This window comes from Ammospiza caudacuta, chromosome 1 (genome assembly GCF_027887145.1).
Source record: "Ammospiza caudacuta isolate bAmmCau1 chromosome 1, bAmmCau1.pri, whole genome shotgun sequence".
NCBI lineage: Eukaryota > Metazoa > Chordata > Aves > Passeriformes > Passerellidae > Ammospiza > Ammospiza caudacuta.
In genome coordinates this window covers 75,542,505-75,568,225 of record NC_080593.1, presented here as the reverse complement: position 1 = coordinate 75,568,225, position 25,721 = coordinate 75,542,505, and the positions used below count along the sequence as shown (strand labels likewise).

At 34.5% G+C, this 25,721-nt stretch overlaps 1 protein-coding gene across 2 annotated transcripts in view; it reads right to left on the bottom strand.

The window, feature by feature from the left end:
• The window catches only part of CDH9 (cadherin 9), a 98,241-nt gene that overhangs the window by 50,101 nt on the left and 22,419 nt on the right, over positions 1-25,721 (bottom strand). For both annotated transcript variants that reach the window (XM_058818640.1, XM_058818649.1), the window contains exon 2: positions 16,890-17,205. In XM_058818640.1, the coding sequence (XP_058674623.1) occupies positions 16,890-17,120 (231 nt within the window). In that variant the 5' untranslated portion in view covers positions 17,121-17,205. The remainder of the gene's footprint in view (positions 1-16,889; positions 17,206-25,721) is intronic.

Sequence of the window (25,721 nt, the reverse complement as noted above, 5' to 3'; positions counted from 1 at the left end):
AAATGGAGATAATACATTTGATTCTTAATATGTATATGTAGTACATATTGACCGCTGATAACAAAAGCCACTCCCATAATTAATTTGAAGCAAGTTGGAATGAAGACATAACCTAGATACACTGCTGAGAACCTGGATTTCTTAATATTCCTTTGCACACTTTCTCTCTTTTTAGTCTTCTATGTGTCTGGCTAAAAAATTCTCAGCAAAAATTTTCCTGTGGATCACCAGGCACAAAGATATTAGTAATGATTAGGGGAATGGCAATAATCTATTTTTTATTAATGTATATCTTATGAATATGGGCACTCTTATAAATAGTCTCACAATTATTTTTTTTTCTTTTTTTTTTTTTTACCCAGATGAAGTGTGTCTCTCAAATTAGGCTATCTATCCAGGTTTGTGAACTAAATTTTATGTGATGGGATAATTGAAATCTTGATATTCTCAAAAATCTTGACATAATTTTATGTGGATCACTGTTATTCTATTTTTCAAGGAAAAAATGAGTAAGCAAGCAGCAAGCAGAGATTATCTCAGAGTTCTGAAGCATAATTCTATTTTCCCTAAATCAAGTACCTTGCTCCACTAGTTTACACTTCATCCTTATTTAGTACACAATATTTATCAAAAAAGGTGTTTATGACATATATTTTTGGTTTTAGGCAGTATTTTTTTTTTACTAGGCATTCTTAGTATGTCTGAGGCTAATTTATGACCTCTCAAAAGTGCTGTTATGCACAGTAGACAAGACATCAGTATTCTTTGAAGTGAAAATTTATCTCAAATTGTTAAGTTCAGGAATTGGTATGGAATGTCAAACAAAATATAGAGTAAGAAATAAAGGGAATATTATCTTAGAAAAGAGTTCCTTAAAGGTCCGTGTTTCTTATTAATTCTGTTTTAATTTACTAAATTTCCAGTAAACTGCAGTTGATCTCCTCTTAACTGTTGTTAATAGACAGTAACTCTTTTCAAGTTAGGCAGACATATAATCAATGGAAGAGGAGAGAATCAATGGACACACTTAACAAATTATATAGTGATATGAATGCATTTACTGCATTGAGAAGAAAGAAATCACCAGACTTCATTTAGATTTCATTTTATTTGCAGTTTTCTTCCGTACAACTATTGTAGCAGAAGAAAAGGAGGGAAAAAAAGTAATAAGAGCTACCTATTACTAGTGATGGTTATGAATAAATACAGTGAAAACACTTATTTAGTTGCCTAAATTCAGAAAAGAGGTATAATCTCCTATGTGGGGAAGGGAGAGGGGAAATTAGAGACAAAGACACATTGGGAGAGGGCAGACTCATGTTTATGTTTAGGTAGGCACTCTGCTAATGCTTACAAATTAGGAGGTTTACAGTGTGCCTCTGTATCTTGACTTAGAAAAAGATCTATTACTACAGGTCTCTTACCTCCACTGTCTCCACCCATACAGTTGCATCCTGCAGAGGAATCCTGACATCCTGTGGTTTATTTGCCTGAAAATACTTTCTAGCAGGAGAGAACAATTTTCTTTCCTTACTTTTAAAGTGAAGAAAATACACTGGGGTGTTTTTGTGGGCAAACAAACTCGTTGGTGTCATTAAATTGACATATCTGCATATTTTAGGGAGACAAAGATCAGACTAATTTCCACATTGTCCTGGTGAAACTACTACCACAACACAAGTGAACACCCTCTTTAAGGGTCTGTTTATGAATCAGGGTTGCGTGGCACAGCAAAGTTAGAATAGAGATGCACATGGGAGGCTGAAAAGGCGCAGAGTTTTAAAGTCAGAAATATTTTAAAGGTGGGAGGAAATTTCAGATGTTTCATAAGCCATAAGCATTATATCAATAGCTCTATAGCTAGAAAGTGTTGGGGTTTGGTTGTATGTGCCCAGAACTCCTGGATCTGGGAAATGTGTAGAGAAAGAATAATAGACTGTACATGGAATGAACTATCAACATGAATTATGTTATTAACTGTCAGATTTATCATGATTCTTTGAAATATCCTTATATCTGTTTAAATTTTAAAACACTAAGTATTATAGAAAACAATGGGAAGACACATGGAAGCATAAGCTATTCAGGCGTGTCCAAAGTGACCCTTTCTAAAACTGGAGAAAAATTAAGAATTTTTCTCTATTTGTAGGATTCTTCAAAAATCTTTTAATCACAGTTTTTATCTAAAGCTCCTGGCCTGAGGGAAAAAACATGCTAAGTAAAGGAAAATGTGTGTATGTTTCTTCTACAAAGCCATGTGTCTATTTACATCAAATTTCTATTCATATATGGTGATTATACGGTGCTATTTATTCTGAAACTGTGAAACAGAAAGAAATTGAGTTTTCCAAGTTATACCAGTATGTATTAAAACACAAATTGATTTGAGTTTGGGAATTTGACTGTAATTATCGTTCTTGGTTGCTCCAATTAAAGAAGGTTGCGTATACAGAGGTAGGAAAGAAGACAGTATTTGTGAAAGAGGATAAGTATTACCTGAAACAAAATAATTTAATTCTAATCAAAAAATGAAAGTGGTGTGCTTGAAATAAGGGCTGGTATCATCTCAGCCAACCTAAAATCTCACATACAATGTATTGAGTGCTAGTGACAGGCAGGATATTAGCTAGTGCCCCTACTGTATAATTTCAGGCCTAAGTGAGATCTGCAGCAGTTAAGATACAGGATCAACAGCAGCTCAGCCAATATTCTCTTTCATTAGCATTTTAAGTAATTAAAAACTCTAAAGACATCTTAATAGCTGCAGTAGTTCTTCAGTTTGGATTGAAGTAGCAGTGCATGAATTGCTTTAATTTCCTATTTATGTGTGTTTAATCAAAAGTTTTATGTATATGCTAAATGGCAATGTATTTACCTGACTTGAATTTGTGACATCAGCACAAACTTCTTAATTAAACAACCAGACTCTCTGTGTGATGGTAACCTAAGTGACTGTATATTAAACAAGGCAAATGACATTTACTTTCCTTATCTTCTGCTTTCCAGCATCTGGTTCTTGTGTTCAGCTGTCTATTGTTAGCAATTCTCTAAAGAACAATATTGCAAAAAACACCGCTAACATCAGCTGCAGGTTCTGATTTTTACTAAATACTTAAGGGCAAATCTTGTTTCCATTCAGGAGGAGTTCAGCAGAATTCTTAGTAGTCTTTTGGTTAGAATGACACAAACACAAGATGGGGAAATTCCATATATGTATTCCGCATACATAGGAAGGAATCCTGAAAATCAGAGCTGTATCCTCATGCACCTCCTTACACTTCTTACCTTCTGTGTCTCTTGTGCCCTTTATAAGTTGTAGTCAAACCTGCAAAAATGGTTGCATCCTTACTCCTGCACAAAGAACTGGATTTCAGAGCACATAATTTTTTTCTCTCTACTCTCCAAATCAACACCTGAGTTATAGGTTTTCCGACTGATGAAAAGAGCCAATTTTTTTTACTATTGTTTATGGCTTGCCATACACAGACATTTGTCAGTTCCATAACATAAGATACAGATTTAGAGGAAGCGACTCCAGTCATCAATTGTGTCCATAGGTCAGAAATTATGACATCATAACACCACCACTGCCACTTTAATCAATCTCTGGAAAAAGTGCAAAATCCATCATTATTTTAAAGGTTTCACAATAGCAGAGGATATCTTTTTTTTTCACCAGAAACTCCTGAGTGAAATGTCTGCGTGCATGACTTTCCTTGCTGTTTCAGAGGCACTCAAAATGTCCTTTGGTTCCAAAAGATGTGCACAGAGATTGGCAGGAATAAAAGCTCTGGCCTAGAAGGAGCCTGAGTTTGTCATATGGATGGATTATCCCCTACTGTCTGCAGAACTAATTGCTCTGAGCTCAGCTCTATACTAATAAGCTTATAAGAAATACTCTAATAGGGGAGACCAATGGTTTTTTAGCCAAGTACTTTATCTCAGAGGCAACAGGAGGTGCTGGTTTAAGAGAGCAGTCATTCTGACCATTTTATTTTTTGATTATGTTAGTGTCCCTGCCTCCCTGACCCCAGAATTTAGAACTTTTAGATTATGTTAGACCTGTATTTGGTTTCATGATTTGTTCTATTTTCTTTCAGGAATATGATGCCCTTTAACTTGTCTGGGTATTCATTGCCCTAACTTTGAACAAGGACTGTATTGACTGAATATACTGAGTGTTTAAGCGTTTCCAGGAATGGGGTCATCCACAACAACCTCAAGAATATATCATTAATAGGAACATTTGAGCATTTTGTCACTTCTGATCATAATTTCATGTGCATAAATATATATATATATATGTATTTACACTTAAAGACAGTTGTGCACTGATCGAGACTGCATGGTTTTTAGGAAGTCATACAGTATAATGGAATAGTAGGATATTGAGATGTAAGCCAATATGATCAGAGGTTTTTTTGGCCTTAAATATGTAAACAGACATCCAGGATTTCAGCACCAAGCAAACAAAACCAGACTATAGGTCTGCTGACTGAATTTTTTTTTAAGGTCCTAGATATGTAGTTTCCAGAAACACTCAAAATATATTATTTACTCTCCTTATAACATACTTGTTTTTTACATGAATGCATTTCAAATATGAAAAGTTATTATGTTGTTTCATGCTTATTGATTCCAAATGACGTCTACCACAAAGATTAATTCTAAAATTATATATTTTTCCTAAGATCCTGCTTTGCAAACTGGTAAACAAAATATTTTGTGGACACTGTGCACACCTCACAAGAAGAAATTAATTCATTCCTCAATACTAAATTCAGAATTCCATTGTTATGTGGTGGTACACATTAAATATCTTAAATGTTTATCTAAAAACAAATTTTCAAATGAACAGTACTAGAAAGAAGGCAAGGTCATTTTTTTTCATTGTTGAAATTATCATTAAGGTACTTTGTTACTGCTTATTTATTGACAGCATTGATAAAAACAAAGAAAAAAAGAAAAGCACAAACTGAAGTTAATTTTAATTAACTGTTTATAATTATAACTCTTTTAAATTATACTATTCCTCTGTTCTGCTGTCTCGAAAATGTAAATTGTCATATCAACTCGAGTAGTCAGTGAAAGTATCCTGTAGAGTTATCCATGTCATACCTTCATCAGTGTGAGTGCAATTCCCCTGCCTCATGTCTGCTCTAAGACAGGCATATGCCCAAACGCCTGGAAAAATCTGGGAGAGTCTCAAAAATAGGTATATCAAAGAAAAAGGTTATAATCAGGACAAGACATAATAAGAACCAAGTGTTGCATCTGTATTATGATAAGGTAGCTTCGTAGGGGAAGATATTTTTTGAAGAAGAGTGTCATGATAACCAGTAGTTAAGGAAAAAATGTTTAGTCTATTTTCTTCTCTTTCTTATTATTATCTGTCACTCATTTTGCATTTTTTGAAATTTGCATTACTTACTCATTTAGTTCTTTTAAATCTTGTTTCAAAATTTGAAAAGTCATAACTGTAATGAGGGCAAAGACAAGGCAGTGGCTGGAATAGTTATCAAAATTCCTTAATGACTTCCATGGCACGACAGAAACTGGTGAGTGCAACTGCATTTGGAGGGTGCCTGAGATGGACTTCAGGTTCTGCATAAGCCACAGGCTGATTGTACCTGTCTGATCAAAGATGACGATTGTGGCTTAGAGGGGAGCCAGGACAAAGCTCCCTGGGGCTTCAGATGAAAACTCCATGAAAGAGAAGTAGTGCCTAGAGAAATCAAAGTGTAAGGTCCAAACCAAGCCTAAAGCCCTGCACACCAGCAGTGTTGCTTCATGCTTAATTTAATAGCTGAATCTGAAAACTGGTCAGATGAAAAGAGATTAAGTAGAAATTAGACAGTGCAGGAGATATTTAGCAAGGATTCAAAAAAAAAAAAAGTGTTTTAATGCAAATTATAATGACAAAGAAAAAAACAGCAGGAGGCGCATAAGAGAATACTTATATTATTAGTTCAACAGCAAGGATCGTCAAAGCATTTGCATATGGCTAAGGCAGATAACATTCTGAATGCATCGATGCTAATGTTGTAATAACTTTATGAAAAAAATTTTGTAGGGGGAGAACTGGAGAATTCAATGATGACTGTCTCCATTCTCTTCTGAAATCTATTTTTGTCTAAGAAAATTCTCTGTCCTTTGGAGAAGGACACAACACGCATAATAAAACTGATTGTTTTGTTAATTATCCTGCATCTTCAACTGGAGTCAAATGTTGACCATGACCTTGTTAATCATTTGAAAATAGATTTTAGGATAGAAATTGAGATTTTGTTATTAATAATATAAGGGAACAGAAGTGCTTTTTTCAAATTGTTTTCACTCTTGATGAATGCTCTCCTTTCTGTCTTGACTTCTCCAAATAGATAAGCCTTGCCATTCTGTGAATTTGTCCCTATTCCATTCTGCATCAAACTGTTGTCATTGACTTGTTCTGTGACCTCAAATTACTGTTTCAGCGACTTTGTTGCAGTTTTCTCCTCCTCAGAAGAGATGTTTTGTCAGTGTCTGTCTCACCATAGGTGATGTTCATTTAATGTAAAGTACTTTGATAAATTTCATTGAATTATACTTATGGATGTGGAAATTACTAATCCTAGAATCATTATTTTAACATTTGACTTATCCTTTTCTCTTATATTTGCATCAAAGGTATCAATGTAAATCCTTTCTTTATCCTGAAGATAAACCAGTGATTTACATGGGTATATACACACAGATATATTTTCAAAATTTTTAGGATAATAAAAGGACTTTAAATTATGGGGGGGGTGTGTATTTCTTCTTTTTCTTTTACACAACATGGAGTTAGACCAGATTTAGCCACCAGAGCTACCAAGAAAATTAATTGCAGTATCTATAATAAGATGAAAATAGAATGGGTGATTCCTGTTTCCCTCTGTATTTTTGAGGCACTGAAAAATTTCTTCTTCTACAGATTCATATTTTTCCCTTCACTTCATGCCTTTCTGTATGTGATTCTAAACTTTTATATGGAGTGTGTGGCAATCAAACTATGACCTCTTCCATTTCATAATTACTAGCCTTTACAGAGATTAATGTATTTGCTTGAAATGTTCCATGAAATTTAGAGTTAAAAAATAACTCAACATACTTTAATGATTTATTTTTCTTTCTTGCAACAACCTTCCTTCCATTTGCTTCAGTGATTATGGATACAGAAATATATGTTTCCATGCCAAATTCCTCTTTAAATACATTTTATTGTTCACACCAATTGCTTATATATAATTTATAGAGGTTTAAAATGAAAGGCAAATGTTTATTTCTTTAAGTCACTTATTTTGCACAGAACATGCAGTCTATTTTTTCCTCTTTCTTAAAAAATTATTGTTTTACAGGGATGTTAATCTCATCTTTTAAAATGCAAATAATGTAATGGTAGAGAGAAAGGGAAATAAAATACTTTTGATATTTGATTTTTCATTTCTTAATTTGTTCTTATCAGTCAGCTACCTGTTGTATATAAACATTTAATGCTCTGTTTCCTTCTGGTATTTGACAGTGTTCATTCATCAGAAATGCTTATTAAAAAGAAAAATATGTTTACTTCCACAATCCCTGCAAGACTCAGCTATCTGAAGAGCACCATTTTTAAAGGTTACATCAGTACTTACAAAATTTTATCAGTGTGATATATTAGTGTTTAATTCCGCTTTAACTTCATAGAAGATGTAAACCTGAACTTTTTAAAAGAAGCAATTTTATTCTCAATATTTGGAAATGTAGTTTAATTCATCTCTTAATCAGAAATATGTAGTAAAAGCTAGAAGTTCAAACATCAAAAATGGCTACAGGTGGTGACAGCAAATACAAATTTTAGGTTAGATTAATTTTATGGATGCTTGAATAGAAGTACAACAATATTACATTTAGTATCTTTTTTGGTCATCGTTATACTTTAGAAAAAGTTAAAGCAATCGATTATATCACAAATTCAGGCACTGTTCCCCAAGCAGGTAGATAGTATATATTTGGTTCTTCATTCTTTACATAGTGTACCCTGATATTGATATGCCATTTAGCCCAATTCTTCATAGCTATTGTCATTCTATTCCAGAATTTTTTTTTGTAATATTTTGTGGGAATAACTCATACACAGACAAGTTCTGAGGAAATGTTTCATTAGAGAATTGTTGGCGATTACAATTTACAGATGGAAAAAATATAGTAAAATTTACATACAACAAAAATTTAGTCAAATTTTATTAATAATTTTTTCCAGCACTACTAATATTTTTTATGGCAGGATATGGGATAAAAATTCCTTCTTAGAATCAACCATTCTAAAACCTCTTTGAGATTCTGGCAAGTGCTTTACACCTAAAGTAAGAGATAATTTGGTGCTATTTCTTCTTAAGTTCATCCAATGGAAATGGAGAATACATAACAAAACTTTCTTTTCATTTAAATGATTCAATTAATATTATCACCCTGGTTGTCATTTCCTTGATTTCAAAATTTGAAAAAACTGCTATAGTGGCTTCCGTCTGAAATGGGCATAATTGTGTCTGAAATGTGAAGAAAGACAGAGAGGAATTGTGACTTCTGAAATGTTCATGGAAGTTGTAATGTTTTCTTATTAATTTTACTACATTCTGTTATGTAAAAACAGAAAAGAGGGATTTCAGGAGTGTTTCTTGACCCTTTGTTGAAGTAGGAGTGAGCAGAAGTTTGCCCAGTGTGTTTGTGCTGCTACAGAGATACATACAGCAATGATCAGACCATGGTTATGCATTTCCAAAACTGGTAAGAGCACACAAGTTCTTCTTTCGATTGATACCCAGCATAGTGTTAAATTGGCCAATTACATGGACTAGATCAACATTTTTTCTTTTTTTTCCAGTTTCCAGAAGACTGAAATGTGTGATGATTCCTGCAATACACATTATTTGATGTGTTGGGCACAATACCATCCTCTGATGCTGCCAAATCGACCTTTTTAGGTAGTCACAGACTGTTTTGCTCTGATGGCTTTTGCACTCTATCACTGGGCTGGCAGGTACCAGTAAAACACAATGTAGTCAAAGCACTTTCCCTCTCCAGAATCATTCCCATAATGTAATCAAGGGAATAAATAAGCAACCTAATGAAAAATATCTCATGAAACGTGTTTTCCTCAGCCTCCCACCTTTTCATGCGCAATAAATGATTGCCTGGTAATAAATAATGATGGGTCTGCAGATTGCCACTGGTCTAATCTTCTTTTCCCAGGCTTAATGCTACAAGGTTAAGAAATACTAGCCAAGGATCTTTAATAAGATAGAGCTATTCTACGGATAACAATTACCTATTGTGCCAAATTCCTGAGCCAGACAAATCTTCAAGCCAGACCTTCTTAGGCCTTTTCACATATAGACCTTGACAAGAACAAGAGACACTTAAGCTCAGAAAAACCATTTTTATTAAAATGAAAATTATGTTTTAACTGGCAGCTGGAAATTACCACTGCAGACAGAAGACAGAAGACAACTCCCTTCTCCATGCCCACCGTGTCTTTAAAATAGGTGGTTTTACTTCAAACCTTGGGTTTTTTATTAGTTTGTCAACATGCTCAATTCCAGTGAACTCTACAGGGGAGGGCCTCTCATTCCTGATGCCTGGACCCACCCCTTTGGTGCTCTGAGCGCACTCAGGACATCCCCAGGGAAGGGTAGCTGTGACTAAGCCAAGAGCAAGCATTGAGGAGAACTATAAAGTAGACTCCATGCCATTGCTGCTAGGTTCAGTATTGGGTGAACATAACTTTTTCCACACCTAAGAGAAGCATAGAGGGAGAGAGGGAGAAGGGAAAAGAATTGGAGAAATATTGGTCGTTTTACCTATGTTGAATTGTCATGAATTGACTTTAGCTTTAAAAGCAGCTTAGTAGTTCTTTAGAAGACCTGCATTTTTGCTGTGGGTGAACTTTTCAGTTAATGTTGCTAAATTTTCAACAATTACATTGAAAACTCCCCTTTTTCCATTAAATATCCATAGAGGTGTGTATTTTGTAGCTTCCTGTTTTATTCTTTTTAAATTGAAAATCATTGCAGTCTGGATGTTCTGTCCCCAAAGAGGAGAAGAAGAAGGGACAAGGAAATGGAAAAACAAGGGAAAGGAGAAAGGGGAAATTTGCAATGAAAACTTTGAGGATTTCCTCATTTCTTATATTTCTGTTTGGTTTTTTTTTTTTTTTTGGTTTTTTTTTTTTGTTTTGTTTTTTTTTTAATTTAAATTTTTCACCTCAAAACAAGTTTAGCTGATTCAGCAGTTGAACTTGAAAAACACGCACAGAAGCCTTGAGAACAGAACAGCCAGGGCCCTAAAGAGAAACACTGACTTCAGCCTCCAGGTAGTATCATTGCCACCTTTCTGGCATGTGTGTTTTTTTTTGGTTTGTCATGAAAACCTCCAGTATCAATACAATGCTGTCTCTCTGAGAACTCTTTGCCTAGTACTTAACTGTATTGACAGTATTTACCGTCAAAAAACTTTTTCCTGATGATAAGTGTAAATCAACTTTATGACAATATGAACCCAACTTCTCACCCTGAACATGACAAAAACTTTTTTTAACAGCCTTTTATGTAGCTGAAGAAACAGAAGCTGTCAGATCTCATGACAGCTGCTCTATCTGTACCAAACAATGCCAACTCACTCTTGTTATTCATGTCTTTGAAGCCTCTGATCATTGCAGTTGTTTTCAAAAATAATTCTTTATTTTATGTGAAATATGATGTTCAAATTTGACAGCAAAATTCTAGCTTAGGCCCATTCTTTCAATGACACATTCAAGATCTTTCCTATTTAAACAGTTTATACTTGGGTTATGCATGATGTGATTAGATCTCTAATCACTATTAGTGATCTCTGTCACTGTTTTTGAAACTTCAATCAAAAATGTGTTGTCAGAAATTCCTGTTGCCCTTTCTAGAAAAAGAGTCCCATTTTGTTTGGAAGATGTAACATTTGTCTTTCATCATTTTCTTCCCTGACCCTCCAGCCTTCTTTTTAAAATAGCAAAATTTATTGAAGACTTTATTTTTTATTATTTTTTGACAAAAATGAATTTTACTTCCAGAATTTTTCAATAAGTTTTATGTTGAAAGCCTCCAAAAAATAAATAATTTTTAAACAAGTAAAACTATGGCTCCGTATTGGTGCCTGCAATTAATTTATGAATGTGTCTAAGACAAGGACATCTTGTGGCACTTTTAATTTTTTTCCCCTTCTGTTTGTCTATTTTAATTTTAACTTCATTTTGGTGGTTCATCTGCCTAGGATATGGCTGCTTGAAACTAGATCAAATATTTATTGAAAAATGTGCTAACTGAAGAATGCAGTGTAAGTGGAGATGACTTATTAATTTCCAAATCAAAAAAGTTTTCTCTTTTGTATTTTTTAAATATTGGTTAGACTGTTTTTCATAATTCTTTGGCATTTACTGTCTTCATTTTTTTCCCCTTTTCTGTTTTGATACATCATTATTTCCTTGTATTTACTCAAATAAAAGGAAAAATTTGAGGTCTGAGAAAAGAAAGACAAAAGGAGACCCTACTAATTTTCATATTTTATTCAATCTTAAAATATTTGTTTTACTTTAGGAACAAATATTCTAATGAAAATATTTTATTATCCCTTCTTCAAAAGTTGTGATTTATTAGATGGCTTTGGGATACAGTGCATACTAGATGGAATATAATAAGAATATGATGAAATCTTCCCCCAGTTGAATTATATCTTTAAATGGTAGAAGCATATAATTCTTTTATGATTCTGTGGGGTTTTTGCAATTTTTTTTTTTTTTTATAATTTACCATAGTGCTAAGTTAAAAGATACCGAAAACCATTCTGTTTCTAGTTGCATTTATTGATGTCCTGATTGCAGTAGTTTTACAGGGAGGACAAGTGGACTGTAGTTATTACAAAGTAAAGAGCACACTTGAAACACCGAAAGGATTGTGCGTCTTTATATTCTCTCATCCTTACAGGTCACTCTTAAACTGTCTCTGTAGAGGAAAAGTAACAAATGTTATAAAGAAATCCTTAAGGAAAAATTGCATAAATTGATTTAGGTTGCAAGTAAAAAAGCAACTTCTCTCTCTCACTTCAAATGCAAGATAAATATAAAAATTCAGTACACAAAGAAAACAGTATTAGGCAATAAGTAAAAACTGCTGTAGAAGAGAACATTATGTTTCAGGATGGAGCAGGTAAGGTTATTGTTGGTTTGGGCACTGCAGTGTTGCCAAGAGCCAGCATTTTTGGGTCCCCTCTGGTGGCCATAAGCTCCCAGCTGCTCAGAGCAGAGGCTGAGTATGGCCAAGGCCTCAGCAACATGTTCAGAGGACATGAATAAATGAGGATAAGACTAATGAAGAAAGTGCTTTACTGCTCTCAGGTTTCCAACTTCTCTGCTGCTTTTCATATTATTAGTGAGCTTACTCTGGACTGGTAGGTGTACCAAAGGCAGGGAGCCAAGTAATGTGAAATAATATTTTCAGCCATTAATATAGTTACAGTCTATATTTACAAGAAAATGCTATCAAATTCCATTAAATAATAAGGAAAAAACCTCAAAACTGTTCGGTACAAAGGGGCATTTGAATGAATATTTTTAAAAAATAACCAAGTCTGGTGAGGTTGGCAATTCAGTGATACCTCTTTTATTGTTTTTAAGTTAAATTGTTATTATGTAAGTAATTATTTATGGAGTTTAATTGAGTTCTTTTGGTTTTGTCTCTCTGTTTTAAGAGAGACTGCTATAGCATACAACCATATTGCAGATGTCTGAATATTTATAAATGTAGATTACAAGAAAGAAATGGCTGCATTTAAATATATGTTGTACCCTGCCTTTCCAAAAACAAAACAAAACCAAACACCTCCACCCCCTCACAAAAAACAAAAAAAAAACAAAACAGAAAACTACTCTTTCACTATTTTTCTTTTCACTTTTTACATCTTGTTAAGACACACAAACAAATGTCATGAAACAAATTGCTTGGTTTAACTGATGATAGAAGAGAGATAATTCTTGAGTTTTCACCCAATTTAAATGCTGCTTATGAGATGCAGAACCTAGTTAATTTGTTTTTATGGAAGTTGTTAAACAGGAGGTTACTCATGAGCAGCTAAAATTGAGCAGTGATATTTATTTTTTATTTTGTATTTCCTCCTATGTTCTGAGAAGTAAGAGTTGCAGGTGGTGTGAAAAAAAATATTTTTATTCTTGTTTGTTTCTTCCTTTTTAAAATTCTGGGATATGGCAGGTGTAGGGTTGTAATCTTTATGATTGGTTCTGACATATATTGCATGGTGCTTCACCCATTATCTGTCCATCAAATTAGCAGCCTTTTATTAGCAAGGTGCCTGTTTGATACAGGGAGAGTAGAGCTTCCATGTAAAAAAAAGTAATTGGGTGACTTAAAGGAGGGAAAATCTCATCTCTTGAAATCATTTCAATATACTGTTGCAAAACATAAAGCCATATTTTCCAAAATGGCTCATGATTTTGATCAAGTCTATTTATTCTTGTCTACGGATATTTCATAAGGAGTGGAGTTAAAGGTATTTGGCATTTTGCACAAGTGATGTCCATTCAGTGGGTATCGCTTACGTTATTTAGAAATGGAGACACATAAAATCAATATTATCTTTCGAAAATAAAGCTAATTTTTCCTTGAGGGGTACTTGGTTAGAGCCTTCTGTGCAAGTTTTTTCCTCATCAGCATTTTAATACTTCCTGAACTACTTGTCTATTTTTAAGATAATAATGTCTTTGGATAGGTTGGTAGGAAGTGAATTGATCTGGTAAATTTTTCTCATAAAAGATCAGTGTTTTGACTTTCAGGTTCTGCAAGGGGCTTAAAGTTAGTAGCAGCTAAGAGGCTGGATTTATGGCCCCTCCCATGCAAAAAAAAAAAGAGATTCCCAGATATGACATACAGGCAGGTGTTTATTTTCTCAAAACCTTATTTTATAACAAAAAAAATTATCAGGTTGTCTTTCTTTCTTCCTTCAAAAAGAAAATAATTTCACAAATTTAACTGTTAATGCTATATTGTAATCCACTTTTTCTGTGAATTCTTAGTAGGCAGAATCAGGTTTTAAAGTTTCTCTCACTACGTCCTCTGAAATTTCCTCCCACTAATCTGATTTAGATATGCATCTCACTAGGCAACAGGCATTTTGAAAGAATGTAGCCATTTTTATATTTTAAGATTTATTTTTTATTCTTGTCTAATTTTTTAAAAGGGACTCTGATACTGCTTACCTTACACATCTGACTGAATATTTCATTTGTAAAGTGTCTAGAGCAATGTTTATCTCCCTATGCATTTTAGAAACAATGTATTTTATGCATTCACCTGTGTTTGAGACATGAATCCTCTGAGTTTGCAGAAGGAAAGAAGGATGTGAGGTGGGCATACTGTAAATTGTCTGGATTTACCTTGACTCCCATCACATTCACAAGGCAATTGTTCTGCATGTATCCCCCATCCTTGAAGGGTGGCTACAAGCAATCCAACTGTAAAAATTACTAATTTTTTAATATTATGGCTATGATCCCCTAGAAGTTTATTTTATGATAAAGTTTCTTAATTCAGTTTATTTAAATTTTAGTACCAGATTTGTTATTCTACCCCAGAAACCCATCTGCCTGTGCATATCCATATTAAAGAGGGGAGAGATAAGAATGCTTGGTATGAACTAGTCCCCATGGGTTGGAATAAAAGTGCTCTTACTTCACACACACTAGTTTGCTAATTACCATCACTTTGAAGAGGAGAATACTAAACCTGAGATTTAAGCCTTTCTCAGAATAATATTGTTCAATGAAGTTGTTGGGGTGTTTTTTATTCCTTTTAAAAAAAATCCTCTTGTTGTAGCAGCTCCCTCTTGGTGCTGTCACGTCACATGTACCTGTGATAATATGAACTAACTAAAAATGGATTTACTGTGGTTTTATACCACTGAGGAAAGAACTGGGATCATTTCACCATGGTATAAACTGTTATAAAATCAATGAAAACACATGGAGTTCATCAGTTCAATGTAATTCCTCTTTGGAACACAGGATAATATTTGGGGTAATTTTCACCTGTTTAGAGAATCAATGATGCTGACCTCTCTCAGGGGTCTTTCTGTAATATTTTGTAGTGAAGGGTAAAAAATATCAACAAGTAATTTGAGTTAAAAGATGTGAGACATCTCAGATCCATCTGCTCTCCAGCCCTTTGGTTTTTCTTCCTGGACTTAAGTCTACGGTAATAAGGTCCAATAATTTTTTGTTAGTTTAGAACAAGTAAGATGCAATCTTACTTTGATAAGTTTGCATGTGTTGCAGTATAACATGTAAGCATTCCTTTTGTGAAACAGGGATGGTGGTGATGGTCTTGATGTAAGCTTAACTTATTTGAGTGTTAAAGTAGTTTGTGGTCATTCATCTATAGTCAGTGGGACTGAAATTAGAAGCAACTCTAATGTTTGACATTCCCTTCTCCTCTCTGACGGATTTCTACTAAGATATCAGTCTATTTTTGTCAGTCTAGGTAAATTTACAGATATGGAGTTTGAATTATTGTGTACCTTTCTGTATATTTTCTTCACAAGTCTACTTAATATTCAATAATACTTGTAAATATGTTGTTTTTAGAAGTATCCCTATACACTTAGTTAATTCTTTATTGGAGACCCTTTTGCCTACAACAAAACTTTTACACACTGATAAACAGATGTAGCAATTGTATTATTTGCCTTTGTCTCATTTCTGCTACTTCACGTTAGATTTATTTAAAAGAAAACAAAATTGTACAGGTCTTGGCATGAACAAGGTAAGAATCAAGTTTTTAGTTACAAAGGCTGACTTCTTCGACATTTGTTTCTTAATATAGGGAGATGATTTTCATGGTTTCCAGATGATCATGTCTCCCAGAACCAGAGATATTAGCTAATGTTCAAAATATTTTGGAGGTTTTATCTACAAATGTCCAAATCAGTTTAGTAGCTAGGCATCTGAAAATGAGAATTAGCTGATAATAAGAGCTAGTGACAGCATTGTGGATGAATGACAGAAACGGAATTGGACATTTATTTATTTAAGCCATTAAGATAAACATTTCCTTAATTGTAAGTCACTCTGAGTGTATTCTAGATCTCTGATATTCTAGATCTTGATAAAGATGACTTGGTTATACTAGACCATAAGTCAGATCTGTGGATGTTGAGATACCAAAGGGCTAAATCTAGAAATTTTTGAGTGCCATGTTATCAGAAAAGGTAGGACTGGAGACAACAGGAATTCAGAGATGCCATTGTTGATGTTATCTGACATAGAGAGATCTCAAAGATTGTAAGACCCTACAATTCATTAATAAAACTTTCAGTTTATTTCAGAAATAACAAACTCCAGATTTTTTTTTCCCTCAAACATTACACCCCTACTTGGAATCATGGAGAGACAGTAATTTTATTGTTAACAGAATTGTATATTTCACTTGAGAAAGTATACAGCCCAGCACTCTGGTAAAAAACCATAAGGCAGATGAATGAAATCATAGCTTTTATATTCTCTTATCTAATATTTATGCTTAACAGCTGAGAAAGTGATAAAACTTGCATAGGCATCTGTTATAAGAAACTGGAACTTTTTAGTCTGAACAGTTTCCTTTCTTTTTTCACTGAACTTCTTTGTTTCTCTCACACCTTTGAACAATCATGGAACCTCAGGTGATCTGTGGTGCGCTTTGACATAACGAGAAATTAGGACCACTGCTGCACAAAAAGCAAAACAGCTGTGGAGAAGGAGTGAAAGTACCAAGGGTGTTAGATGCAACACCTTTAAAGAATCCTTTAAACACAAGGCTTACCTTGCCCACGTATTGAGTATCTGGACCTGTGTATTCCTCCAGCAGGAAAAATTGATTCCACATCCAACCACGCTTGGTGCGGTGCAGTGTTTTGCCATCATTCTCTGACAATCCTGTTATCCTTTCACTGTGTGAGTGCTTGTTAGTCCTTTTTTGGGATGGCATCATACGAACCACATAAAACACAGAGCTCCAAAGCAAAACTGTCAGAAAGGAGTGAGTCCTCATCATTTCCAGAGACGCTGTTGGCCTCCACTCCTCTAATAATTCACCAGAACAAATTTTTCAAATGTTATATTCCTTTTGTAAGAAAAACCTAGGGGACAGAGAAAAGTGTTTGTGTAAGTTGCAGTAACTCTTTTCCCAAATGAAACAGGAACACAGTCTAGTGATCCCAACAATAACCCATGGGAATGACAAATAACCATGAAAATTACTCAGGGAGTTTTTAAGTCAAGTTCTTTAATGTCTTTTTTCATCTCATACTGGTTCACTCACACAGTACATAGACATTAATTTAAAACACAAGCTGCGTATAATACTTTCTCTGAAATCTTTAGCTCCCAGCAGCATCCTGACACAAGGAAAGAGCCCAAATAAGAACTCTTCCAACCTAATCTCTTCCAGCTCAGCCTGATGCTATCTTCCCTTAGTATCTGTTCAGAACTGTCTACAAATCTAAATTCTCTGTTACTTTATGATTACTACATCCCGTTCTTCCCCTTTGCTAGCCCCCAATTGTCCAGAGGATCTTCTATTTCTGCAGAAAGGAAGTTATAAAATGAAAATTGTTAAGTATTATTGATGGCCTCCACAGATGCTTTAAACAAGAACAAAAAGTACTTGTTAGACAACTGTAGGTTCATAAGAATCCTGCTGGGGTTAATATAACTCTGCATTTGGAAAAGAATGCTCCATTTGGAATGTATTTCATTTTTCCCTGAATCAGTCTGAATGAAGGGGAATTTTCATTATAAAAAACCTTACTGTAATTAGTGTTTTTCTGAAAATTACTCTGATATTTTCTGTGAAGCTTGTAAGCAATATTTATTCAAACAAAATAAATCTCATACTCTTTATCTGGCAGTGCAACTGAAGTGCCTGATGTCCCAGTGTTTTCCATAAACTTTTTCACATTAATTCTAGTTTTGCTTTAGGATATCTTTAGCTGAGCTGTCATTGTATATTACAGAAATGATAGAGAAACAATTCAGAAGCAAAAGTACATTTTGTTTGAGAGTCCTGGTCCACTAACAGTGATAGCAGTGTGAGGCCACAACACTCAGATATTTTGAAATTTAAAAAAAAGCATACAAAATTATCCCCCTTTCTTCTGCAACCCAATATTGCCAACGACTATTTTCACTCTGTTGCTTATTTGTTTGGGATTTTTGTAGAAGATGGGAAGGTAATGTTTTCTGTACAAAAGTTCATTTTGGAAATAAAATGCTTTTGTGAAAATTATTAGTCAGTTGAGAACAAAGACTATTTAATGGAAAACATTTATTGAATTGTACTCTAAAGGCCTTGATGATTAAATTACTGGAATTGTACCCTTGTGTGAAATTGTCTTAAAATGATGATATTCTGCATGGACTCAGTGTCTTAACCAGCAATTCTGAAGGAGGATCAAAGTATAAGCATTTTAGCAACTTCAAAAAGAGTTTTAGCTGAGCAAGAAGTGAAGGCTTGGAATATTTATCACTTTCTAAGATCATGTTAGAAAACAAAAAGAAAGCTACTTAATAGGTGTCATATTTATGCAGAAGATCATGTATATCATGCAGGAAAAGATGTTTTCTTTTGCTTTTTATTTTAATTGAAGAATCAAAGCACTAAGTAAATTAATTTGCATAAAATCATGAAGGTACATAGATCTTGGCATACATTCATGAATGTGTTTTATTTGAATTCCAATTTTCTCCCTTTTAATGCTCAGTATGTCACTGCTGCAGGCAGAGGGGCAAAGTGCAACTCTTCTGTGGTTAATTTAATACCAGAAAATTTTGACATTAACTGAAGAACATGTTTAGTACATGATGATCCCGTCTTGTGATTGAAATTTACTGGATACAGATCAAAAGAAAAAAACCTTGAAGTCAGCCAATCTTCCGTCCATGTTTAAGTTTGATGAGTTGAATTCCTTGTATAATACTAGACTGAATAAAGCTATTTATTAATGTAGAGCATAAGACATCATTGTTTGCACTTCAAATCCTTTCCTCTGCATCATCTGAGGCAGATTGAAGGGCCTCTTCATGCTCTGTAAATTAGATCCTGCTTAAGGTACTGCAGAATGAAAGTAGGCAGCAACAGGAACCTTTGGAAATACTGTATTCAGAAATCAGACAATCAACTTTGTCCATTGACTCTTCCTGAGTCTCTTATCTCTTCTGGACGTATTCTTGCTTGATGTGTCCTCAAATAGTGCTTTCATTTGCCCTTGCATTTGGACTGTAGCTCAAGAATCCTCTTCTGTACATTCTGAATGATTATATTCAAAAGTTCATATTAATCAAATTTTGGATTTGATTACTTTTGAATTGATATGAATTATGTGTTTTAATGTAACTATTCTGATAAAGATTGTGTTTTTATATACTTAAGGTCATGACTGATTTAATTCTTTAATTGGTTGGGCCCTACCATCTTTTCTGCAGTAAGGCATAACCAGCCATACACTAAGCAAAAGTTCCTAAAAATAACATGCATATTTGGTGGAATTTCAATGCATAGTTGAATTCATAAAATTATTAAAAATACTAAAAGTGATCTTCTAAAACGTCTAAGTCTTGAAAGACTGCTGTGGAAAAGAAGTTATTAAAAAATGCCAAAGAGTAAACATTTTTGCTTCAAAATGTCCTTAATTCAAAACCTAGACAAATCTAACACTCGGATGATTTAGTCTACTTTGATTTTACATTCTTTTTGTAACAGAGAAGGGTGGGTGATATCAATATATTTTAATTTGGCCTTCTAGAGATGTATGATTGCATCTTCAGTCTGGTGATAATTCAAAATATAAATAAAATTTCAAATGCTTCATTTTTGTTATTTCAAAACTGCACATTTTTAATTTCCTGAAATTGCCCTTATTCCTTTCTGTCCAAAGACTATTTGCCCTACTCATTTAAATGCAGGAGGGGCTTATGCTACTCTTTTCTTTGTACTCAGAGAAAAACTTCAAGGTTGTCATTGGCTTATGCATCTTATCTCATGTCAGCTGTTCAAGGGGTCAGGAGTTGTGCTCTGTAGACTCAGAAGGCGAAGTTTAATGCTGAAACAAAGGATTCTGGCATGGTCTGGAAAAGTAAGACCAACTTTTCCAATTCAAAGGAACTCTGCATCATGCACAGATGTTCTGACTCTGCTAGAAGAAATTATCTCTTACAACACCAATTTTTCAGAGAGATATTTTTCTGAAAGGAATCTAGTTTCCCATATTTTGTCCTAGCCAGGGCAGAAGTTAAACTGAGATTGCTTCAAACATGTGGTTTTCTGTGTAGCGCTGCCCTCTACTGATTTCCTTGATAATTAGTAGAACTTTACTACATAACGGTAGCATCCTTAATGTCAAGAAGAATGAAGCACGAACAAAAACAAAAAATTAAGCTACAGCCCATGTTTTCCTGCTTTTTATTTTTGAGATGACTGGAGTTTTTAGGTTTAAAGAAGCACTTATTATTCTGGGTCAATGTGTCTACTGAATATTATGATAAACATCAAATTTGATTTCCCCTCTAAGAGGACCAAAGATCTTTAGAGAATAATCTATTTTTTTCCAAGCGACCAATCAATATTCTACATGTAATCTCTTCTCACTTTATTTCTGCTCCCATCATTTAGTCAGTAAAATGTCAACTACTTGTTTTTGTCAAACAATAGAAAATTATTTTCTTTCTAGTTATCTTGGAAACTTCTCCTAAGATGGGGCATTAATGTGTTAAACATATGAATGCCAAACATTTTTGAGAACCTGCTTTTCTTCCTCATTTTGCAAAACAGTGGATCTGAGTGGAGGTAATAAGTATTTTTTATTTGTATGGTTTGAGAGAAATGTGTCTCCTTGCAGTAAGGACTTTGGTATCAGAATCCTACAACAGCTCTAGGTAAATGAATAATCTCTGTATGAAAAACATTATTCTCCTGAGCACAGTAACAACTGGAAAAAATTTATCTCTTGAAGTCCTTTTGAATGCAAAATATTCTATTTAGATTCTTCAGGTGTAGTGTGAAATAAGCCTTGCTGGGATCAATAGCACGGATTTGTTACTGATGATGCCAATTTAAATGTTTCTATAGCAATTGCCATGGTAATGTTTTTAATTAGTGCAGCACAGTCACTCTTAAGCATGACACGAAGAAAAGCTAACCTTCAGCAACTTGATAATGTATCCCACATTAGTCTGTTTCATTTGTTAACAGTGAAGCAAAATTTGTGTTCTCAAAGAAAAAAATCTGGTGCTAAAATAGCTAAAAATAGCAGAGTTAACTGCAGCAGCAGCGCTTCATTTTGCACTCCTATCTCTAAATAAGAAAGATGTAACTAATGGTCAGGATGATCCGAACAATCTGTAAAACTAAGTATGTATTTTAAGGAGATATAGCGAATATAAATCTTGTGTAGCCCGCATGCATGGGAGCAGTCTCATTGGCTTTGTCAGCCTTTTTTGGAAAAAAACATATCTGAATGCAACTTTAATCTACCTAGACTGAGCACTAAGAATGGTGAAGCTGCAGCAACAAAAGGCTGTGCTATAAACAGCACACTGGCACCGATAATCCCAAGATTTAGGAAGAGGCTGGATCTGTGCCACTGTAGGTTTACTTTTATCACTTCCCCAACCAATTAAAGAGATCCCAGGATGCATACACATGCTTCCCTTTGGCTGCAGCACTCAAATTCTCTGAGTGCAGTCATACTGCAGACCTGAATATAGTCTTTGGATGTATGGTTTTCTAAAAAAAGCATTATGGTTTAGCATTCTTCTGTCCAAAAGCTTTTTTTCTTCCCTCTTTCTATTCATGGATAAAGATGAGGTTTGAGCTAAGCATAAAAAGATTAAAAGTAAACAACCAATGTGCAAAACTTGAGGTAACCAAGAAATTATTTCTAGGAGAGCTGAAGCAGGTTTTGAGGATGCCCAAAGCTTAAGGGACAGGTTTTTTTAAGTAATGAACACCCATTCTTTGAGTACAGGTACTCAGATCCTCTTCAGGCACAGAAACATGGGCCACACTAAAGAAACACTTTCCCACTCACCATCTCCCACCGCAAACCTTCCAGAATAGACTTTCAGAACTGTTTTTTGCCTATCAGGTTGCTTATCTGTTCACCACTGAATACGGTGAAGCTCACTAGAAAATTTTGCCAGGAAACAGCTGAAGGCAATTCTTTATTTCTGGGACATCAGTGCGGGTTCCCTTAGCTACATGAGTCATACTAATAAAAATAATAGGGAATTTGAACTAACAGCAATTTGTATTGGAATGTCTGTTGAGTTAATGTCTTTAGGCAAACGAATCTATGGTTTGTAGGTGCATTAGGATAAACATTTCTCTTGCTGTGACAAGAGAGAGTTAGCATTTATTTTAGAGTTTTTCCAGACTCTTGGGTATCTAAATTGGAGATACATGTCGAAATTCACCTCATCATGGCCTGAGTCACCCTCTCAATAGCACTCACAGTGAGCAACTCAAATCCCCTGGGTGGATGGATCTGGCAAGAGAACATGTTGATTCATATTTGGACAAACCCCACTGGCAGAATTGTGCAGAGGCAAAGTTGTGATTTAAAGCAACTCTCCCTGGGCAATGCAAATACCATCTGCCCTTCTCTGGAACAAGTATCTTCTGAGGAGCAGATGAAACTTTTTCTAGACAGTTTCTTGCCCAACCATACTTCCCTCAGCTGAGAACGATGCCTTCAGTATTCCCAACCCATCATGCAAAAGGGCCTCTCAATTCTTAGCAATAATATTAAATGAAGCTAAAAGAGACTTTTAAAATATCTGCTTCCAGGCAGGCCACTAGAATAGGCATGTGAAATGTGCATTTTCTCATTGCAATAAAAAAATATTTTTTTCTCCAATAATGAACATTTTTACAGGATCTCTTTTTCATCAATGTGAGGAGAACAAGGAAATATAACACTTGTGAACCCTTAAAGCAAGGACTTTTGAAGATATTCCTTTGATCTTTAGTATTGATTTTTCTCTACAGGGAACACATTTCACTCTTTTCATATAATGAAGCTGTATTATACGTTTTTATGCCACACCTTATTTACAAATGCAACACATTCATCACATTCATGGTTTTAAAGAACAGCCTTTAGAAACATGAGGAAAAGTAAGTGCTATCATAAAAGCAAAATTTTTTCTCTTTTCCTCCCCTTAAGGATTGTTTCACATATTCTCACTCATAACCTGGTTGTCTGTACTTTGACATTGATACTCTGCAGGTGTCTAAATTAAGGCATTTATTTTTGCTGTATTATTGAGGGTTGAGGTTTTCAGGAGTTGGGGTTTTCTTGTTTTCTTGTTTTTTTGTTTTCTTGTTTTTTTCATAAGCAACATAGCTTTCTATCTGCCAGATACAAACCCAAACCGAAATCTGGAGGTATAGGCCCCTATTTTCCAGACATATTGATTCTCATTATTCTCTCTGCATGAAACAGATGAGATTCATCTATGGCAACACTGTTAATGACAGGATTTACCAGTTCTCCTGATAACTGGGACTACACACTTTCTCTAAATTTCCTTTTCTTACTGCTTCATTATGTATCAGTCTGCTCTGGTCACACATCAAGCTCCTAACGAAGCATACTGAGATTCCACATCTGGTGCCTCCTATCTCTGCATATCTCCTGAGCATGGCATGTACCACAACGACAGCTTGCTAAACTTCCTGAGTCTACAGCTTGTATAATGGCACAAGAGGTTTATACAAGCTAGAATTTCTCAGAATAAATATATCTTCAAGCTAGTATCTCAAGGTCTTTTTAAAAACTTCAATCTCTGACATTCTCTTTTTTGTTTGTTCATGTACATCTGAGTCATAAGAAATCTTGTTCCTATAGAGAAGGACTTAATTGCTGCCTGCAAGGGATTCACTTATGCATTCACTTCTCTGGACTGCAAAAACTGAGTTGCTGACCAATTAAAGGTGGTTAGCAAATTCAGAATGTAATTGTAGCCCATTGTTGCTGCTTCCTTCCTCAGGGAATTGAGCAGCTGCTGAATGCTGTCATTTATTAGAGATCAGTCTCCTTTATGTCCTTCTGCTGTCTCCAATGGGATCACAAAATCTAAAGTCTTATTTTCAGAGCTCAGCAGGACTCTTGCAAGCATAGGAATTCGTACACAGAAATGCTTATTTCTTCATACAAAGAAATGAGCGTAACCTTAACATATTTTTTTGCTATTAGTTTATCTCAGGTAGTCTGAAAGGAGTTTGATGCAGCTGAGGTTTATCCTATATTTCCATAACAAACACTTTAAAATACCTACAAATTGTTATTCTTTCACTCGCAAGAATAAAATCGATAAAATTATAAATTTGGAAATATAAATTTTGATAAATTTACTTTTTCTTATTTCTAGGTCTGAATCTCTTCTTAAAAATTAAAAACATTCCCCTAAAAAAAGACCCCAAAAAATCGTTCACTCAGATGTCATTTTAATGAAAAACAAACGTGAAACATGAATAAATTCAAAATCAGTGTAATAAAGTAGTGCCTATTTTGTTAGTAACCTGACAGTACAATTAGGGGTATATTCAACAAGCAGACACTCATGGTAACACCTAAGTGTGGAGAAGCCTATAATAGTTTTACTTCTGCATTTTCTTAGTCTCCAAATACAAGGTAGTAGTCCCCCACAGATTCTCTTTGCCATGACTTTCTCAAAGTTTCCTTTGAAAGCATATATGTGTCTCAGAGAAACAATATTCTGCAAAGAGACTCATGTTTACCAGTCCTGTGAAAAGAACAAACCCTTTTTGTTTGTTTTTGAACGTTGTAAATGACATCTTCATTAGACAAGGAGTACAGCCATTGGAAGTCATGGAAAACAGTTATTCCCTCTCCACTCTTTTTGCTACTGATGAATGTATGGACTTAAATCAATTTCTCCCTCAGCTGTCATTTTTCCAAGATGGAAAGCTCTGGGACTTCCTGCTTAATCATTTTTTGTATGGAAGCTGTGCCAGATTTTCAATTGCACCTGTAGCCTTCCTCTGAATCTCTTCTGGTTGTTTTTTTTTTTTTTTTATATCTCTTGAGATCAGCAATCATAATTTGTTGCTTCATGAATTTATAAACAGCAGCTTAATCACCTTCTCTACTTAATTTCATCATGATATATGGCATACCTTGCTTTTTTATTGACCACACAGCCCTGGGCCAAAGTTTTCCTGTATTATCTCTTGTCACATTATGGTGTTATTCCCCAATGGCAGTAGAAAGAATTTATTATTTTAAATGTATAGTCTGGGTTTTGCCTTGTGTGTGATTTCACATAGTTTCATAAGAATTTGTGTCATCATGTATCATTTGGATGCCCACTCATTTATTGTATAGACTTCAAATGTAGGTATGTCAAACTCCTGTAGCTATTAGACCATTGTAAGGTAGAGTTTTGTTGGCATAGCAAGGCTCAAATCAATAATTAAACTTCCTTATTTTCTCCCTACCTCAGTCCAAAGTGTGTCTACCACATCCATACTGTCTATCAAATTTCATGATGGGAGTTTTCTGGGAGAGTGACAGTTGGTACAACAAAATAATGTTAGAGTCTATAATTGCATTGAAAAGTTACATACAAAGTA